Source organism: Etheostoma cragini, chromosome 15, assembly GCF_013103735.1.
Source record: "Etheostoma cragini isolate CJK2018 chromosome 15, CSU_Ecrag_1.0, whole genome shotgun sequence".
In the NCBI taxonomy this organism is placed as follows: domain Eukaryota; kingdom Metazoa; phylum Chordata; class Actinopteri; order Perciformes; family Percidae; genus Etheostoma; species Etheostoma cragini.
In genome coordinates, this window is record NC_048421.1 from 23,532,380 (window position 1) to 23,552,896 (window position 20,517).

The following is a 20,517-nucleotide window of genomic DNA, read 5'->3' on the forward strand; positions in this document are numbered from 1 at the left end:
AGGCAGTTCTGAAGGCAAAAGGGGGTCCAACCCATTACTAGCATGGGGTACCTAATAAAGTGGCCGGTGAGTGTATGTCTCCATGCTTTAGATTCTTTTTAACCTTTTTGCATTTTTGTCTTTCTTGTAGCAATGGAAGGTATTCTCGTGTCCAGCGTTTCCAGAAGAGATCAGCTATGTATTGGGTCGGTTTCCATCTTCTTCTGGAATAGCTATCACTTTTGTCAAACAGTCCAGGTGGAACAGTAGGCTTTTTCCTCATTTGAAGCAGGTGGTTGGGTGTCAGAGGTTCTGGATCTTTCACATCCTGAGACAAGACTGTGATGGGCCGGTCATTCATGATCACCTCTACTTTGCATAGAGCTGTTTGGGGACTCTTGTCATTCAGGGTCTGTTCCCTTGTGATTGAGTAGAGAATCTTTTTGATTATCCAAATGAGCCGCTCCCATACTCCTCCATGCTGAGGACCATAGGGAAGATTGAATGTCCATTTGATACCTTCAGCATGAATCGAATGTTGGATTTTACTGAGTTTAAGGAGAGAAAGTGCTTCTCAGAGCTCCCGTTCTGTCCCATCGAAATTCGTACCGTTGTCGGAAACAATCTCCTTTACTTGGCCCCGTCTGCAGATGAATCGTCGGAGTGCAGAAATGCAGTAGTCCGTATCCATTGAGTATGCCATCTCTAAGTCTACGCCTCTGCTTGATAGGCACGTAAAAAAGGCTCCATACCTTCTGACTTTGCTGCGGCCACGCTTGGTTTCTATAGGACCAAAATAGTCCAGTCCAGAATGTGCAAAGGGTGGCAAATCAGGTGTTATCCTGTGCAGAGGTAAGTCAGACATCTTTTGTGTCATTGCTGTGACATGCCATCTCCTGCAGAGTACCCAATCCCGTGTTATACTTGTCGCAGCAGAGTTTGCACTAATGATCCTGTATTTTGTTCTGAGTTTTGCAATCATTTGATTTCTGCCACAATGACCGACCAAGGTGTGGGTGTGGTGTAAGAGTGTCTTTAACAGGTGATTGTCCTTGGGCAGAATGGCTGGATGCTTGGTTTCCTCAGGCATTGCCAGCTTACTTAGTCTGCCTCCAACTCTCAGGATACTTTTCTGGAGGTAGGGATCTAATTTGTAGATCCTACTTTTTCTTTTGTAGAGCGGTCACCTCGTCTTGTAGAGCGGTCACCTTATCTTGTTGTTGGACATAGGACACAAGGGAATGCTCGGCCTTGGCTAGATCTTCCACAGACAGCTGTGACCCAAGTGGGTCCAAGACCTTAATTGTCAATTGTCTCAAAGTTTCTTTGAATTTTAAGAGCCAGGCTGTCGATCCAATTAAGTTGTCCCATGATTTGAAGTGCTCGATAAAACGAGTCAGAGGACTTAGATTCTGCAGCACCCTTGTACCAAAAGCCACGGCCACCTTCTTGACCTCCGGATCACCGTCGGACAGTGTGGTTGGTACTTGGATCACTGGCCAGTCTGTTTCATATTGCATCAGGAAATGTGGCCCTCTCAGCCAGTGTCCTCCTTGAAAAAAGGTGTCAGCTTTCGTGCCTCTAGAAGCACTGTCTGCCGGGTTAAGTCCAGTCTTTATGTGGTGCCATTAGGATTTGTTTGTCAGATCACGAATAATGGACACTTGGTTAGCCACATAGGTTTGAAACCTTCTAGCATCGTTTTCGATGTATTTTAGGACGGCGGTACTGTCAGTGTAAAAAACTGAGTCTCCGAGGGTTAACTCAAGCTCTCTCCTTAACATCCGGTCTATCCTAGCAGCCATGACTGCGCTGGCAAGTTCCAGCCTTGGGATAGTCACCAGCTTTTAATGGTGCTACTCTGGCCTTCCCAATCACAAACGTAATGTGAAGTAGTCCACCATCACGAGGCAGTCTCAGATAACTGACTGCCCCAAAACCTCCCTCACTTGCATCGCAGAAGTGGTGCATCTGTGCTCTTCTAACTTCAAAATCTGGTGGCCTAAGACATCTCCTGATTCTAAATCAGGTTAAGATCTTTTAGCCACTCCTTCCATTTATGTGTGTAAGCAAGTATGCACAAGTCCTGCAGGATTCCTTTCCGTCTTTCCTTTTCAGGAACTGACTGGTCCTGAAAAAAACTGTTACTGGTCCATTTGGTGAGCTTAAATCCACCTGTGGCTCATACTGATCTGAGCTCCTTTACCAGACAGATTGCTTGGCTTTCATTTGCGACAGATTTGAGACAGTCTTCTACATAAAAGTTGTGACGAATAGTGCTGAGGACTTCAAAGCCACACTTTCCTTGATTATCATCAGCCATCTGCTTCAGTGCAAAACTGGCACAGCTCGGTGATGAGACTGCTCCGAAGAGATGCACCATCATCCGGGACTCTGCTAGCGGTTGCTTGGTGTCACCATCTGGCCACCACAGGAATCTGAGGAAATCCACATCATCTTTAGGTATTTTTACTTCATGGAACATTCCTTCGATGTCCGCCATCACTTCTACTGGTTCTTGTTGGAATCTGAGGAGTACACCTAACAAGGTGTTTGTAAGGTCAGGACCCTGCAGCGGCTCAGAGTTCAGGGACGTTCCTTGAAATGAAGTACAATCAAACACTACTCGTATTGTCTTTTTTCTTTTGTGGTAGACACCATGGTGAGGGATGTACCACAGTCTACCATCTTTACGGGGGAGTTGTTCCTCTGGCACTCTTACAGCGTGCCCTTTTTCTCAAGACATCACTCATGAAGCCATTATAGTCCTTCCAGCAGGCTTCATCTTTCTGGAATCTGCGGGCAAGACTCAGTGCTCTTTGTTCTGCCACCGTCTTGTTGTTTGGCAGGCTGATGTTATCTTGACGGAACGGAAGTCATATTTCATAGTGGTCGTCTTTTCTTTTGACTGAGCTGTTCATTACATGTAAGAATTTCTTGTCTTCAAATTAATTTTCTTGTTTTCCATTGTAGGCCAACTCTGAGAAGTCCTGGTTGTATTGGTGAACAAGAAGCTCTTCCAGCTTAACCACGGATATCTTATTGGACGTAATCCGAAGTTGACCATGCTCATCCATAGATGCAGTACTGCCAAGAGGTCCATTTCTAGTCCAACCTAGACATGTTAGGACTGCGTAAGGCCCCTCTCCTTGGCTATTGATCACTCTCAGTGGCTCCATAGCCTTTGGGACATTTGCACCGATCAAAAGGCCCACTTCTGCTTTGATGGGTCTTAAATGGACATCCTTTAGGTAAAGCCATCCGTTATGTCCATTTCTGTAGGAATATTTTCTTCACTAACAGGAATGGCATTTTGTGTGAAGACCTCAGGAAGCTCAATGAAGCTATTGCCATCAAGGCTACATACTTCCAGTCCTCTGATAGCATGGGTTTTCACAGGCTTTTCATGACCCATCGTTCGGAGTAGGATTTCTGTTTTCTTTCCTCTGACAGACAATTGTTCCATCAGTTTCTCTGTGACAAAAGTAACATTGCTTCCAGTGTCTAGAAACGCACAGGTTTCTATCAAACAGCTGCCTCTATGTGCCTTTATCCTTACGGGTACCACTGCTAACTTGTAATCTGTGGTTCTGTTTCCTGTTTGTGCTGCTGATGACACCATAGCAATTTGTGCTGCAGATGAAACCTTAGCGATGTTATTGCTCCTGTTGCCTGAATCTTGCTTAACTGCTGGCTTTGGATTTCCTGGAGTAAAGTTCTTTGTATGCAAGACAGTCGGATGTTTCTTCTCACAGGAACGAGACGTTTCTTGCATTCTTTACTCGTATGACCTTTAATCAAGCAGGCAAAGCAGAGTCCATTTTTCTTCAGCAGCTCAACTTTCTCTTTGTGGGGAATCTTTGTTATGATCTCACATTTTTCAAAATATGATCTCCTTTACAGAAAGCGCAAGGCTTGACAAAAGCGTCGAAGGCTGTACGGATGCCCTCTAACTTTTCTCTCCTTTTCTGTGCATTGGTGTTAATGTTGGTTTCGTTCTTGGGAACGACAGTCGTAGCAAAGCTTTTCTTGCTGCTAGATCTCATGAATGGTAAGTCTCTTTTGGATTTCCTCCCATTTGTGCTTCCAGCAGGGTCGTGGATATCCCCAAAAACAGGATCTTGAATGATTCTAGCCTGTTTTTCCATAAACAGAACAAGGTCATGGAATATGGGTCTCCGTTGTGTTCTTTCAGTGATGTCACATACAACGGACCGCCACTTTTCTCGAAGCTTAAATGGGAGTTTGACAACAAGTCTTTTCATATTAGATGGTGAGTCCAGCTCTGACATGTATGGAAGCTCCTGAACTGCATTACCACAGCCTCTTAGATAGAAGGCGTAGCTGTGAAGTGCCTTTCCATCATCTGTACGGATTTGGTTCCTGTTAAAGGCCTTTTCGACCTATGCAGATGTGACTTTAAAATCGTCGCCAAAATGATATTTAAGTAGGCGCTTTGCTTCCTTGTAACCAGTTGTTGCATTCATGTGAAAGCAGCTTTTAACTAGCTCTTTTGACTGACCTACAGTATATTGTTCCAGGAAGTACAGTCGATCCTTGTTGCTGTTGGTTTTGTCCTCAGTGTTGTGCTTAAAAGCCTTCGTAAATGGCCAGAAAGCGAGAGGATCACCGTCGAATACCAGCACCTCCCTTCTCGGGAGTTTAGATTCTTTCTGCTGTATCACCAGCAGATCCGCCAAGTCTGTTTTGTCTTTGTATGATGTTTGTGAGGTCGATGTTCTGAGCCGTTTCACCTGTGGGAGAGGATTCGCCTCGCCTGCGTGGTCCATCAGATACAACAACCTTAAATGGGGGGAGATTTAGTGTAGTCCTTGGTTCTTGCTCAGACCTTTTTGTGATTCCGGTTTGTAGTGGGTACTGAGTATAGATCATTTTTGGTAAGGGTGTTTTAGGTATGGTTCCTATCCGTACAAACTCCAGTTGGCCCGGCTTCTTTCTATTTTATCAGATGCATTAACTTGGTCTTCCATTTCTTTTCCATATTCTGAGACTTCAAACTCTCAAATTCCTCCAGAGCCTTTAGCCTCGCATCAGCTGCAGCAATATCTGCTTCCAAGTCCAAGGATTCCATTTTTAAACCCAGCTGGTGCTTTTCCTTTTCCAATTCATGTTTCCTTTTGAGAGCTTCAGCTCTGGCCTGCAGAGCAGCTTTGTCTGCAGCAGCCTTCATGCGGGCTGACACAATGGATGATGATTTGGAGCCTTTAGAGCTCTTTGATACAGTCTGTGAGACTGTGTCCTTTGATCCAGTCTGTGAGACACTGTCCCCAGCATCCACAAGAGCTTGTGGGTCGGACTGAGTTTTTATCCACTCTTCCAGCTCAGTTAGAATCATCCATTTTTGGCTCGTACCAGTCCAAAGTTTCATTCATTCTCACATCCTCAGGCAGCAGTTTCTGAATAGACTCATGACACCTCATAATTTCATTTTGCAGTCTTAGAAATTCATTTGTACCTTCATTAATAATTGCAACATCTGGCTCCCAACGTGTGCATGACTTAGTCTTAATCTCTAATAAAAGTGTTGTCCGGGTCTTGCAGATAGTGGCTGCTCTGCTGAGTAAGTGCTGAAGTTAGATGTGTCATTTCAGGTCGTTCAGATGATGCGTCGGGGCAGAGAGACCCTACTGACCCTGCTGGAAGCCTTCGTCTACGATCCCCTGGTGGACTGGACGGCTGGGGGTGAGGTGGGCTTTGCTGGTGCCGTGTATGGAGGGGGAGGCCAACAAGCTGACAGCAAGCAGAGCAAGAGAGAGATGGAGAGAGACATCACACGCTCGCTATTCTCCTCCAGGGTGGCTGAGATTAAGGTGGGCTCATGACAGGAGTAGGCTGCTAACGCTCTAGCATTGCTGTGCTATGTGCTCAGGACCCACAGAAGCAGTGTCCAGTGTGAAGTTGTTGCTGAGCATTTCTGGAGAAAGATGCAAGCAGCAATACTACAGTCGAAGTAACGGGCATTGCACTAGTTTCATTAAAGTAGTTTACATGTTTTCAAGAAATGTTATTCTCCATTTGCCTAAATTATGATTAAGATTCAGTCTGACTAGGATAATATTTAGCAGGTGACAATAAATGCTCACTTTTTTGTGTCAGAGCTTTAATGGGTATTAGAAGGCATCGAGGTGTAGACTGCTGGGTCCTGTTAGGGCAAGGTTATGATTAAACCCTGGGAAATTAAACTTCCAGCTGCTTTGACAATAGGGGAAACGAGATGTAAATTACTGCACACAAATGATCCAGAAGCAAAGCATTTGATTGAGTGTGGACGGTCTATTGTGTGAAGGTGAACTGGTTCAAGAATCGTGATGAGATGCTGGCAGTGCTGCCACAAGTAGAAGAGGCTGTGGAGGAGTACTTGGTCTTGCAGGAGCTGCTCTGCCAAGGGGAGAAACTACAAGCCAAACTTCAAGAGGAGATGGCTTTTCTGGAGGAGGCAGAGAACCATCCCAACCATCTTATCCTCACTCTGGAGCAAAGGTATAATACAGCCCAATAATTACTTATTTCCGAATCAATGTCAAAATCAATCTGTCGCACTGATAAGAAAGTTTGTTGTGAATAAAAATTTTAAGGTATTAAACCTTTTTGTTCAGTTTTTCATTTCCAGATTTTCTCTTTTATATGCAGCAGCAGAAGCGGATGGCTATCATGGATACTGTATGCAACAACACGTAGCATCACATTCTGAAAGCTTATTTATCCTTCCCTTCTCATCACAGGTACTCTGAACACACCCAGCTGCAGTCGCGGCAGAGGACTGTGCAGGAGGCCATTAAGAGCAAGCTGGCTGACCTGGACCAGTGGATCTCCCAGTACCAGGCAGCATTCTCCAACCTGGAGGCCACACAGCTGGCCAGCTTGCTGCAGGACATCAGCAGCCCCATAGATCTTGGTTAGTCCTACTGGAAATGGAATGGAAATTTTTGTAGCATGTCTTGGGTTTCATACTTTACACTGCCTATTGTTGAAATGCCACGTGGATTGTTTTCTCGAGCTGTGCTTAATCATGTTCTTGGTTGTCCAACTCTCCCAGGTCCTCCTAGCTATGTGCCAGCTACAGCCTTCCTGCAGAATGCAGGCCAGGCCCACCTGATTAGCCAGTGCGAGAGCCTGGAGGCGGAGGTGAGCTCCTTGCTGCAGCAGCGCCGTGGGTCCCTTCGCAGCTGCCTAGAGCAGCTACACAGCTATGCTACAGTGGCTTTGCTCTACCCACGAGCTACTCTGCTGCTTCATCGGGCCCACCAGTGGAAGGCCTGGTTGGAGGAACTGCTAAGAGACATGACAGTGGAGCACTGCCAGCACATCTATAGACAGTAAGGAACTGCAGCAAGCTTTCTTTCTTTCCTTTCTTTTTTTGTTACACTGGAGAAAAAACAATTTTTTTATAAGTTGATTGTGGCAAGCTAGAGATCTATTACTGAATGAAATATAGAAACAGCCGGAACGCATGGAACGTATTGGCAATTATACTATTGGGCCTGCAGAAACATGCATAAAACAGAGAATGATGTCCATTAATCTGTTGCCAGGGTGAATGCCGGGAGGCTTTCCTCTTTACCCACTCTCCTGTGATGGTAAATTATACATAATGTGATTATTTAGACCTATTTACAGCATTCAGAACATAGTGCCTGGGCAATAACAAACCAGATAAAAGAAATGTATGCCTTTTTATAAAAAGAATTCCAGTTTAAAAAAAAAAAAAAGTTACTCTCTCTTCTAGGCAGCAGGCTTTCTTTATGGTATCATACAAACCATTAAGATCCCTTATACCATTTCCATTCCAGTTGGCTGGAAGCTGTTACTTTTTAGATCATTGTACAAATCTAAGTTGGGGGCAGTTTCAGGGCAGAGTCTGTTATGATCTGGAGTTTAGCCCTGAAGTCTTTTAATCTGTCTAGGCTCAGGCTTTAATCGATGATATACTTGTTGTATGGAAAAACTGTTGTGATAACATGCATTGCTGTAATTTAAGTATAATCCAGCCCAACATTTTATTTTACTTCATTAATTTAAGGTGGCGTACCTCAGAGAACCATATATTTTTAATAAGAATAATCAGCATAATTTAAAAAGCCACCATACACACATTATAATGCCGTACATAGTCCGTGAATGAATAATCCAGCAACTAAATAAATGGTTTGTATCGGCTGACAAAAAAGCAGGAATGTATTTATGCACACCAGCATGCCTCTGTCATCCGTCAGCACTTACTGTTGTTTGGGATATGGGGGAGGGGGTGAGTCAGGTGGTCTGCTGATTGGATTGACCATTAGCAGGCAGTGCCTAATCAGGGTAATCCACAGACCAGACCAGAATGTCTTTATCAGTTTATTGTTGCACTCTGGTCTGATTTCTCCATGATCCCTTTTCAGATATGAGGTGCTGTTTGCACCCCAGCCTCCTGCTGCCTCCTGCCAGTTCTTGTCCAATGTGGAGTTGACTTTGCAGCACCAAGTGGCTGACACCAATGAGCGTGTGATGCACCAAACAGAACGACTAAAAGCTGAGGGGACAACTGCAACAGCCTGTGAGGAGCAGTTGCAGGAGATTGAGCACTGCATTACAGTCTTCCTTCGGGAGAATGGAGAGCTGGGCTCCCTCAGCCTGGCTGGAATTATCACTTCTGCCCTCTGCACACTCTGCAGGTTAAACGCATACCTAATTATTCCATTTTTTACTATGCTGTTTCTCCACTAAAACTATTGGAAAATAGAGTTTGTGTATAAGATATATAAGTGGTAACTTTTCCATAATACACATATTTATTTATCTTAAAGGCTACCTTACTGACATAACCCGAACCCGAAACCTTCAAATATCATAACAGGGTTCAACAATAAGGGTTGCCCAATGGCAAGTAAATATAACAACTCACTTGCCCGTTATTTTTTTCCCATCATCATTGTCTCATAAATGACAAAGTTCCCTTGCCCCCCTTCCCTTTGCCCACGTCAGAGAATGCTTGTTGAATGATTTGATTTGGATGTGCTGTTGGGAAATCAAAAATTAAGTGTACGAGCTAAAACCCAAAGTGTTTTAAGCATCCTGGAAGAAGTTTTCTTGGTTGGCAGTAGACGATTTAAACGTTTTGCGAAGTTCAAGTACAAGGCAGGTAAAAGAGTATCGTTTTTCAAAGGAACGTCTTCGTTCAGAAAAGCAAATGGCATCTCAAATATAACAATTTACTTGAGACTTTGTGATAACAACCAATAAAACAAATATTTATCTAGGGGCCAGTTAAAATGGACTTAAAACCTTAATGTTGAACCCAGCATAAGTACATGTGACCCATTCTTAGAAATGTGGTGCTTCTGGAGAATGGAACTGAAAGATCGAAGTTGCATCTTTCCCCCCCCAGGCGGAACCTGGTGATGGAGGGAGCAGCAGCCAGTGCTGGAGAGCAGCTGGTAGACCTGATATCTCGGGACGGGGCATGGTTCCTGGAGGAGCTCTGCAGTATGATTGGAAATGTCAGTGCTCTGGCAACACTGCTCCAACGCTGCCCACTCCTGCCCCACGACCTGGATTTGCCTGCAACCTCAGCTACCACCCAGACTGTGTACCTGGCAAACGCTGTGTACACCTGCTTGCAGGTAGGTGCACCCTCAAAACCCTGAAGACAACTAGTTAAAACTAGAAGCGACCTATTCGGTGTTTGAAAATGAGAAGCTTCTTACAATTTCATGTCACATTCACCTGAAAAAAAGGAGTTTCTGACACTGCCGTGTCTCCTGGTCCACCGTAGGAACTGAACTCCAACTTCCGTCAGATCATCTTTCCAGAGGCTCTGCGCTGTATGGTGAAAGGTGAGCCCACCCTGGAATCCATGTTGGCAGAGCTGGAGCAGCTAGTGGAGCAGAGCTCTGATGGTCTTGGCTTGCAGGGTTTGGTGGACAGTCTGCAGGCCACCACAGGCCTAGACCATGATGGGCAAAGTCACTGCCTCCACATCACCAGGTGAGTAGTTGCTATGGTTGTGAATTAAACTCTTCTTGTCACGAATTTGATCAGATACAGCAATGGCGTAACTGATTGAAAACCTGCAAATGGTCAAAATCCAAAGCAGGTCTGATGTATGAAAAATGTGTCTTTTTGTGCTCAGGATGCTGCGCGCTCAGTACTCTGAGCTGATCCAGCCCCGCAGCATGGATGGACCGGGCCAGGACACGCCAAAGATGTCTGCGGGTCAAATGTTATTGGTGGCCTTTGATGGCATGTTCACCCAGCTAGAGACTGCCTTTGGACAGCTCACAGACAAGGTAGAACCCAAGAATCCTGTTGCATCCAATCTAGAGTTTTGTTAGGGCTGCTATTCGATAATGGTAAAACGTGACTAATCACCAATTAACCACACTTTTTTTTGTCTTTTCAAAATACTCTTATCAACATGGGAGTGAAAAAACAAGCCGCCTTCATATAAATGTGTCATTTATTATATTAGTGAAATTTCTCTGGGAGTAAGTGCAGTGTGTCAGCATGCATCAGCGTCAAATGGGTGTGTTGAGGGCAGAGATAAACCTAACTGTATGAAATTAATGTACAGGTCCCATCAACTGTATGAAGTAAATTCTGAAATTGAATTGCGTAAAAGTTTTTAAGGGTTTGACTCCGGCCTGCTGCCCTTTGCTGCATGTCGTCATCTCTTTTTTCCCTTTCACATCTTCATCTGTCCGATATAAAAAAAAAAGCCTAAAACTGTCCAAAAAACAATCTTTAAAAAATAACCAGAATCCATAAATAGAATCAAAATCAGAATTGTTAAAATCCAAACGATAACCAACCTTACTCATGAGAACCTTAGCTCATCACACAGATGCATCAAATTGCCATTTAAAAGCTGTTGGTAACTTAAAGCCCCGATATCTACATACGTAGCTTTTCAAGAAATATAGACTACTAGTACTGTGAAATGAGATTTTCACACGCTACAGATGGTGGGCCTGTAATTGAACGTAATACAGAGGAGAGGTGACCTCTAGCAAAATAAAAGTGTAGATTTGTCGAGCAGTACACATTTATCAATACTATGTACGTTACAATGCTTCTCTTTGTGCCATCAGTCTGCATCATTTCTGTTGGCATCATTTCCTGGTAGAGTATTTGTGGTTTCCAATATTAAAAAACAACTCTCACACCATTTTTCTCTGTCCCTCATTCTCCTCAGCTGAGTTCTCTGGATGTGCCATTGGCCTGGAGAAAGGTGGATGTTTTGAGGGAGGCTCGGACTGCCCAGCTCCACTTCTTTGACAACCTGAATCAGCGGCAGCTCATGGAGGAGGTATTCTTCCTCAAGAGACTGCAAACCATCAGGGATTTCTTCAGGCTGTGTGCCTCCTTTGCTCAGACCCTGTCTGGTAAGAGTTCTTCTCTGCATGAATAATGTAAAAGGAATATCAGATATATGGGCATAGTTTTTGAAAGGGTTACCTAGATGAGATGGGATTCAACAAGCCGTTCAGATTTGGCTCCTCCTCCTATGCCACATGCCCCCCCCCCTCCAACCGGGCTGGCGGTCCACTCACTCTGACCTCTCTCCATTTGTGGATGAATAGGTTGCGTGTTTTTGTGTGTGTATTTCAGGCCTGTGTGTAGTGATTACAGTGTGTAAATTGTAATTTTCCCACTGGGGATCAATAAACAGTATTAAATATTATATACCACCCCTATCTATCCATAGCTTGACAACTAGCTTAAAAAGTAAGGAGGTAAAACTGAGCGTTTCAGACAGAGCGTGAATACAGCTCTGTTTAGACAGACTCCGGGGGGGGGCTTTTTAACATTAAAGCATGTAAATACGTTCTTCTAGAAACCCGTAATGCAAGTATTAACCTTAAATGGTCATATGGCTCTTTAAGAATTCCACTCATGTTAATGGTTATAATAATAATAATAATAACAAATATGATCTATAAACATTAGGCTAGGAACTTTTTACGCCTGCTATCTGAATAGTGTGTGGCAAATCTTGTTTGTTCAGGTACCCGTCCCCCAGGTGAGGACCTGTTGCCTACAAATGGACCAGTTGGTTTGGGGAAGCCGCTGTACCGGCGGCCTAGTGCAACGGGGTCAGCTGTGGCGGTGGTCAGTGAGGAACAGATGACCCGCCCCATCAAGGCCTTCACCGCCGAGTTTGTTCGGCAGATGCTGATGGGTCTGCCCAGCCAAGCCCTTGGTCTGGCCCTCTGCAGCACCGTGTCTGCCCTCGGCATAGACGTCGTCACTCACGTGGAAGCGAAAGACTTTGGTGCAGACGGCAAGGTAAGGTGTGGGTGGGTGTGGGAGCAATTAGAAAATGGTTGTACTATTGCTGGTGTTACTTTCACAAGGTCTCCTACAGAATACCCGCGGAAGTAAGTGTAAGTAAGTGGCATGATTGTTGTTGTTTTTTAATATAAAACGAATGAGAATTTTTTTTTTACTTTTTTTTTTTTTTTGTGCATACGATTTTTCAAACACAGATGGACTTGGGACCTTACAAAGGACTATGCTCTTTGAAAAGGGATGCATTTGAGTCTAAACATTAAATGTATGCTTTAAAATTAAGTTTGGGATTATTTCATTTTATCTAATCATAATCCAGTATCAAATCAATTTTCTTAATCTGAATTATTTAAAAATGACTAAAAAACTCATCAAGATTCACCTGAGATCTGTAAAGTATGAGGGCAAGGAATGACAATGTATGTTCACAACCTGTAGCTACAACCTGAAAAAAAAAAGGTAAGGTATACCTTAACATGTTGAGCGTTGTCTGTCCGGGCTCTGAAGGTGTCTCTGGATGACCTCTGTAAAAAGGCCGTGGAGCAGGGCCTGGCGTCGGGCCGGGTCTCCCAGCTGCTGCTGAACAGAGCCACGGTGCTGGCTTCCTCTTATGACACCGCCTGGAAGAAGGTGGACCTGCTGAGGAGGTTGGACGCCAACCTGGAGGCTGCCAAGGCCAGCCTGCAGAGGAGCCAGCTGCACATTGCCATGTTTCAGGTATAGGCAGAACCTTTTTCTGCATGTTTATACCACATGAAGGCTTACAATTTTAATTTATTTGATATTTTCAGACTTCAGGGGTCTTTATTCAGAGTTCCCGTGGGGCCTTAAAGTCTAAAATCCAGAATCCAGAAAATCCAGAAAAAGTATCAAGAAGCGGAGCTCTAGAGCAGAACGCTGGATCGGTGTGTTGTAGTTCTTTCTGGGGGATATTGGTGTTAGTACGTGTGCGGTGGTAAAACTACAATTCCCCTGATAAATGCAATACCTGCCCGCTAAATACGTCTGCGTCTGGAACAGGTACTGAACTGAACGGAACTGTTGTAGGCTAATTAAAAACTGAACAGAGACCGTCGCTGGACGCACTAAAGGACCGAGACGGACCGAGAAAGTAAACGCGTCTCTCAGATGGTAAAACATCTGTTATCATTTGTTACAAGAAACAGAGCGAGCAGCCTCCGGGCTCTAACAACTGTTGATCCGGGCAGGACTTCACTGAGCAGACTGTTTAAAGACGATGTGACCAGCAATAAAGTATCTATCTATCTATCTATCTATCTATCTATCTATCTATCAGTAAATGCTGAACTGAGCGGTGTGTTTTCGGTGTTAAACACTACTGCAGATATTCATGCACTACTGTTGGTGATTGAAGACTCAGATTATGAATTACAGTAAAAGTAGAATTCTAGAGTTACAAATTACTTGTCTTAGTATTTTCAAAGTATTATGAAAATATACGTAAAGTACCAAAAGTATAAGTGCTCTTTACGCAGTGTAATGCTATTTTTTGAATTATATTATAATCCAATACATTTTGAAATAAAGTGTTTTTATTTAATTCAAGTTGTTTTTACATAATTATTTTCTAGGGTTTAAAAGTTATACAGGTTTTAAATTTTCCCCTCATACTTCTTTAGAATGGGTACACAGTTGGCATTGACTTTAATTTGACAGCCTTGGATTTAAGTACCCAGCTCCAGGTACGACGCTCGCTGCAAAATGCGTCGTGCAGTTCTTACATTTCAAACGTCACGGTCTTAAAACGTCTTAAGAAGGTCTTAAATTTGACTTACTAAAACCTGCAACAACCCTGTTTATTGTCCCTTGGTGGGAAATAAGATTTGCAGTTGGTGGTACTAAAAAACAATAAACAAGGCATTAAACATCTTAGCAGCACAAAATCAACAGATTGATTGATTGAAAACAAGTTCATCTTTTAAAAAGTTGTGAAATATAATCCCTTGAGATTGTCTGGCAAAGTGATTTGTAAAGGTGTCACTGATCTAAAAACACCATTCAGGAGTTTTGCAAGTTAAGGGGTTATTATTTATTCAGCGGCTCATATAGATGCTAAATAGGGGTCCGGCATGTAATCAAGGTTACGGAGTAGAGGTTGAATGTTGTCAGCCCCGAAACTCCAAGGTATAAAGCAATGTGTTTTTGTGTCTCCCCTTTCAGTGGCAGCATGAGGATATCCTGGGCCCTAGTAATCAGCCTCTGAGTGTCAGCATTCCTCCTCGCTCCGTCATCCTCAGCAACATGAAGAAGAAGTTGTACAAGCTGAGTCAAGATGAGGGATCCATCGTCGCCATTCAGGTCAGCATCACGCCCCATACGCTGTCCTGTGATTTATCTACTGTAACTAATCCATTAATTGAACGTCCTCACCCAGAGAGGCTGCCATACTGCAGTTTTGAACCTTTCAGGAAAAAGACATGTTGGATTTTTGTTAGAAATGCTCACGTATGTTAAAATAACACTGCAGTTAATATTTTACTCAGACCTTTTAAAGTGCTCATATTTTGCTTTTTAGTCTTTTTGTAAATGTTATAGGTTTTTAAAGTGTAAAGGTCCAAAGTCCCCTCCCAAAGGGACTTACCATGCTCTACACATGAACTCCAGCATTGACAACATTGTTTGTTTACACAGTTTTTACTAAAAAAAAGGTTTTGAACAACTTACTTCACAGCCATCTCCAAAATCAACGTAACATGGAGGAGAGTAAAGATGGAAAGCTCCTAAAGCTTAGAACGGATAATGTGTTGCTTTAGTCGTTAGTTAAAAACAATATTGACCTTGTAGTTGAAAAAGGAGCCTCATATAAGAATGAGACTTTCTCCTATGGAGTCCGTTGGCATTCAGAGATTGATTCTTTTTGACTGGCGAGATGGTGGCGCCCAACAACATCTGCTAAAGGAAGTTGTTCTAATCTTTTTTTTTAAACTCTGTGAACAACGACAGCGTTCTCAGTGCTGAGTTCAAGTGCAGAGCCCCTGGTGAGACTTGGAGCAGCGTTTCATGTTGCGTCGAGTCTTCTTAGTTTTAAAAAAAAAATGTTGATTTTGATGCTGTGATAGTAGAGCCCTTGCTCTCCCATTTAAAAGCCCATTTGACCCAAAACAAGAATACGGTCAATCTTAAAAGGGACGTTTGCATCCTAAATATGCTCATAAACTAAAGTTTGACTTACATTCACAAAAACACCCTGGGTTGCATTTTGGCGAGAGTTACGCTTTTAACCACTCAGAACACATTAAACAGACATGAAAATAAAATAACTATACAGTAAATATAAATGAAATAAAGTAGATTTTTACTATTTTTTTTTTCTCACATTTCGTTTATTTCCTTTAATGTTATATTATATTTTGTTAACTTTAATTCTAATTCACACTGTCTGAAGCCATCACCCTATTGCCACTAAAATGTTGGTGTGGGAAAATGGAAACATGTGTTTATTGGTGTATTTACAGGTACTTGTTGCCCCGAAAGTAGTTGTGATTAGTCCGAAATAAGAAAGTTGTGTGTTCTTTGACTGTTGGTGTCCTCAGGAGAAGCTGGCGGCGCTGGAGGCCAGCATCGAGCAGCGCCTAAAGTGGGCTGGTGGTGCCAACCCGGCGCTGGCCCCCGTCCTACAGGACTTTGAGATGACCATCAGGGAGAGACGAGCCATGGTGGCCAGAGAGAACCAGCGCACCAGCCAGGTAACACCACTGTCATGTTCATGTTTAAGAACCCAGTTGTAAAACTTGGGTAACTAGACTCTCCTTTTTTTTTTTCTTTTTTTTTTTTTTAACAGCCCCAGCACTCAATGGATGACCAATGTTAAATAAAATGCTAAGTTTGCGTGCTGTTTTTATCCAGGTCACCTTCTTGTGCTCTACCATCCTGAACTTTGAAGGCCTGCGGACCCGATCCCCCGAGGCCCTCAACATGGATGCAGCTCTGTTTGAGCTGCTGAAGCGCTGCCAGCAAACCTGTTCCTATGCGGCCCAGTTTAGCAGCACCGTGTCTCCACTGGAGCTCCAACTGCTGCACAGACTGGTGGGTTTGACTACACAGTCTCTGGTCCGCTCAAAAATATGAGACCTGTTACTTTAAAGAAACTGCACTACAAAGTAACAAGTTTAAAAAAATTAACATTTCAGTTTTAATTAGACAATTCATTAGGTTATTCATAAAATGTTTTTTTCCAGGAATGATCCATTCATTTTAATGTCATGCTCGGTTTCCTACTGTATATCCTAAAATGCTTTGAAAGCAAAAACGAAACTCCTAATCTAATCTTCTTGCATATGGATCTATCTTGAAAGCATTAGCATATCACACCAAGTTGCCTGATCAGCCTGTTTTTTTAGTTTTTTTTTTACTTGTCGATGGAAAGTGCATTGCCCATCGCCGTACAAGAGGTCAAAAACTCCACAGTAACTTTTTGTTTATTTTTAATAACTGCAGAGTCCGGTGCTAGACCTGCCCATAGGAAGCCCAGATTGGCTGAGCTGTGCCCAGACGCAGCTGGAGGAGGAGCTGAGCATAGAGCGGCGGACTCAGGAGGAGCGGGAACAGCAGCTGGATGCCTCTGGAGAGACACTGCAGCTCTTGGTCGACTCCATTAAGACTATTCTGTCCAACCACAACCGCCAGCTGGCCGACGTCAAGCACCTGCTGAAAGCCATGTCTAAGGTACACTAGAGCCCCAGCTGCCTAACACATGCACATGCTATTTAATCAGTGTGCAAAAAAGTGTACCCTAGAAATCCAGTGTTCTCGTGAGAGCACAGTTTGAATTTGCTCAGCGAGTTACTCTGGCAACGAGTAATGCCGCTCATTAATTCTGCCCTTATAGCCGAGCTGCACCAATCACGTTGGTGTATCTGATATAGGCGGGGCCAGAGGCAAGCTGAACCAATCACATTGGTGTATCTGATGTAGGCGGGGCCAGAGGAGAGCGAAACAGATTAGAGACTACCAGTTAGCTCTACTGTTAGCTAAGCGCATGGAGCTTTGGCTACGTCACCCCGTGTGTTATTGTGATTGGTCGTACTGTTATCCAAATCGCGTGCGGGGAGATTTTCAAATGCAAATGCTCGCTTGGTGCTGCCCCTCGAGTTGGACAACTTTCAATACTCAGTGCCCGACCCTTAATCTTTCGGATTTGGGTCTGGATTTCCAGGCCAGTGTTTGTGTCGAAAAACTGCAAAAGTAAATTTTAATCGAGTTAAAATATAAATCTTTGACACAAAGTGTGCAGAAAGTGAAGGGGATGTGTAACTTTGAGTCCGTCTCAGACAGCTGTGCGTTACAGTACCTTCTTATTTATGCAGTTAACTCACATCCTGAGCTGTGAGCCAGTAGTCAAACTCTGTGTCCACTCTGTCCTACAGGATGAGGAGGCGGCATTGGCCGATGGGGAAGAAGTTGCATATGAGGGCAGCGTGCGTCACTTCCTGTTGGAGTACAAAGCCTGGCAGGACAACATCCAGCTGGTCTTGTTCACTGTGGTTCAGGCCAGCGGGCAGCCCCGCAGCCAGGAGCAATTTGAACTGCTGGAGGAGATTCCTGCGACCCTGAAGGAACTGCACTCCCAAAGCCAGAGGTGCTCATACATGTATACTCCTACACACACCTTTTCATTTCTCTGTATACATCCTGTATTAATATTCTGTCTGTGTTTCATTACAGCGTGTATAATGGCCTAGTAAGCTTTGCCTCCCCACTAGTGACAGACCGAGACAGTGACTGTGCCAGTCCTGTTTCAGCTGTACAGACGAGCTTTGCAGCAGGTAAGACACGGCAGCTTCCTTTTTGGCTTAGAACAGCAGCTGTCTTAATTTAAAGTGATTTGGTAGTGAGGAGTTTTCCCAGCAGGAAACGGTATTTAAATATTCATAAAATGTCTCTCTCGTAAAAAAGCAACTCATGAAGCTATTTGGTTCAAAAAGATGCTTTACGGACCACGTCTGATGTACGCCACCATGGAGGAAACGTGTGTGTGTGTGTCTCTCTCTCTTAGGGTGTTTTTTGACATAAAAATCTATATTAACCTGCTGCAATCTTGTGTTTTCGTTGTGATTATCCTAACCAAAGTGTGACAGGACACTGGTAACTGTGTGTGTGTGTGTGTGTGTGTGTGTGTGTGTGTGTGTGTGTGTGTGTGTGTGTGTGATTATAATCTCTCTCTCTCAATGAATGAGACACTCAATCAAGTGTGTTTTTTTTGCTGTTTTTTCTTACACCAAATCATATGGGGTGTTACTCCAGCTGTTAAATGCAGTGGGGTGAAGACCCAGCCAGACTCGATGTCCCAGAATGCACGAAAGGCTCTGCCACGTAACCTGGGAACCCCCACCGATACCCCACCCAGCACTCTGGTGGTGAACAGCAAAGGCCTCAACCCCAGCCCCAAGAGGGCTGTACGAGACCCCAAGACAGGACGAGGTACTGGTCTTCACTGTCTTTGCAGTTACTCCTCACTGGTCTGGGCTTGGGATTTCTGTTATCCACCTCTCCTGCTCAATCAATGCCAAGCAATGTAGTCCTGTAACATTCAAGTCGAGAAAGGAAAAATTAGCTCTCAGCTTTGGAGATGAAGAGGACATAAAAGTAGATAATTGCCTCTTCTGAAGAGTCATGTTTTTTTAGTTATTTTTCTGTGTCCCGATTTAACAGTTTAAACGCTCCTAGTAACTTAAAAGCACTATAGCTTTAAATCATTGCATGGCCTTAAAGTATGTAAGTTTAAACCCCTATATGTAATGCTAAACGTGTGCATTTGAATAGTCATGTAGCACCTGGCTTTTCTTAGACATACTCTGCAAATGAACTGGCTAACACAGGTCATTAGGTAAATTATTCCCAAATTGATCCATCATTTCTCCGTGGCATAGCCCAGCCTCCGAAGCAGTACAGTAAGGTTAGAGATGGTTGGGTGGTTTTACCTGGAACTCAGGTGGGATCTTTCTTAACCTTACGAGACTCACAAGTGGATTAAAAGCCGCATGAGTGAACGTGTAATATTGATTGTGGTGAAACCTCACTGCACTTCTCTGAAGCTGCCGCTTGCTGTGTTGCAGCTGTCCAGGAGAGGAACTCGTACGCCGTCAGTGTGTGGAAGAGAGTGAAAGCCAAGCTGGAGGGCAGAGACATCGATCCCAACAGGAGGATGAGTGTCACAGAGCAGGTAACCCTCAAGAAACCTTGGCTCTCAGCACATCTAAGCCTTATCAGGTTTTATTTTTGAATACAACCAACACATCATCCTAAGCTAGGATAAAGCAAACAATCTCACACGCACATATTTTTCTTATACTGAATTTTAGGAAAGATACAGTATTAGGGACCACTAAGGTTTATATAAAAGAGACTTCAGATACAGTATTAGGGGACCACTAAGGTCTATATAAAAGAGACTTCAGATACAGTATTAGGGACCACTAAGGTCTATATAAAGAGACTTCAGATACAGTATTAGGGGACCACTAAGGTCTATATAAAAGAGACTTCAGATACAGTATTAGGGGACCACTAAGGTCTATATAAAGAGACTTCAGATACAGTATTAGGGACCACTAAGGTCTATATAAAGAGACTTCAGATACAGTATTAGGGACCACTAAGGTCTATATAAAGAGACTGCAAATATAGTATTAGGGGACCACTAAGGTTTATATAAAAGAGACTTCAGATACAGTATTAGGGGACCACTAAGGTCTATATAAAAGAGACTTCAGATACAGTATTAGGGACCACTAAGGTCTATATAAAAGACTTCAGATACAGTATTAGGGGACCACTAAGGTCTATATAAAGAGACTTCAGATACAGTATTAGGGGACCACTAAGGTCTATATAAAAGACTTCAAATACAGTATTAGGGACCACTAAGGTCTATATAAAAGACTTCAGATACAGTATTAGGGACCACTAAGGTCTATATAAAAGCATCCAAAGAGCACCATGTCATGGGACTTTTTGAAAGTAGATCCGGTAAATGAACAGTTCTGTCTGTGGACAACAATGGAAAATGTCAGTCCCCCTGTACAGTAAAATGAAAACTAGTAGTTTTTTCAGATACAGTATTACGGGACCACTAAGGTCTATATGAAAGAGACTTCAGATACAGTATTAGGGGACCACTAAGGTTTATATTAAAGAGACTTCAGATAAAGTATTACGGGACCACTAAGGTCTATATAAAAGAGACTTCAGATACAGTATTAGGGACCACTAAGGTCTATATAAAAG

At 43.4% G+C, this 20,517-nt stretch overlaps 1 protein-coding gene across 2 annotated transcripts in view; it reads left to right on the top strand.

The window, feature by feature from the left end:
- The window catches only part of smg1 (SMG1 nonsense mediated mRNA decay associated PI3K related kinase), a 63,310-nt gene that overhangs the window by 40,951 nt on the left and 1,842 nt on the right, over window positions 1–20,517 (top strand). For both annotated transcript variants that reach the window (XM_034893484.1, XM_034893485.1), the window contains exons 45-63: window positions 5,592–5,810; window positions 6,287–6,480; window positions 6,723–6,895; window positions 7,037–7,316; window positions 8,382–8,654; window positions 9,368–9,602; window positions 9,755–9,966; window positions 10,112–10,268; window positions 11,174–11,363; window positions 11,987–12,267; window positions 12,778–12,987; window positions 14,452–14,589; window positions 15,825–15,977; window positions 16,138–16,317; window positions 16,729–16,956; window positions 17,658–17,869; window positions 17,956–18,056; window positions 18,535–18,711; window positions 19,347–19,453. In XM_034893484.1, coding sequence (XP_034749375.1) covers window positions 5,592–5,810; window positions 6,287–6,480; window positions 6,723–6,895; window positions 7,037–7,316; window positions 8,382–8,654; window positions 9,368–9,602; window positions 9,755–9,966; window positions 10,112–10,268; window positions 11,174–11,363; window positions 11,987–12,267; window positions 12,778–12,987; window positions 14,452–14,589; window positions 15,825–15,977; window positions 16,138–16,317; window positions 16,729–16,956; window positions 17,658–17,869; window positions 17,956–18,056; window positions 18,535–18,711; window positions 19,347–19,453 — 3,720 coding nt within the window. The remainder of the gene's footprint in view (window positions 1–5,591; window positions 5,811–6,286; window positions 6,481–6,722; window positions 6,896–7,036; window positions 7,317–8,381; window positions 8,655–9,367; window positions 9,603–9,754; window positions 9,967–10,111; window positions 10,269–11,173; window positions 11,364–11,986; window positions 12,268–12,777; window positions 12,988–14,451; window positions 14,590–15,824; window positions 15,978–16,137; window positions 16,318–16,728; window positions 16,957–17,657; window positions 17,870–17,955; window positions 18,057–18,534; window positions 18,712–19,346; window positions 19,454–20,517) is intronic.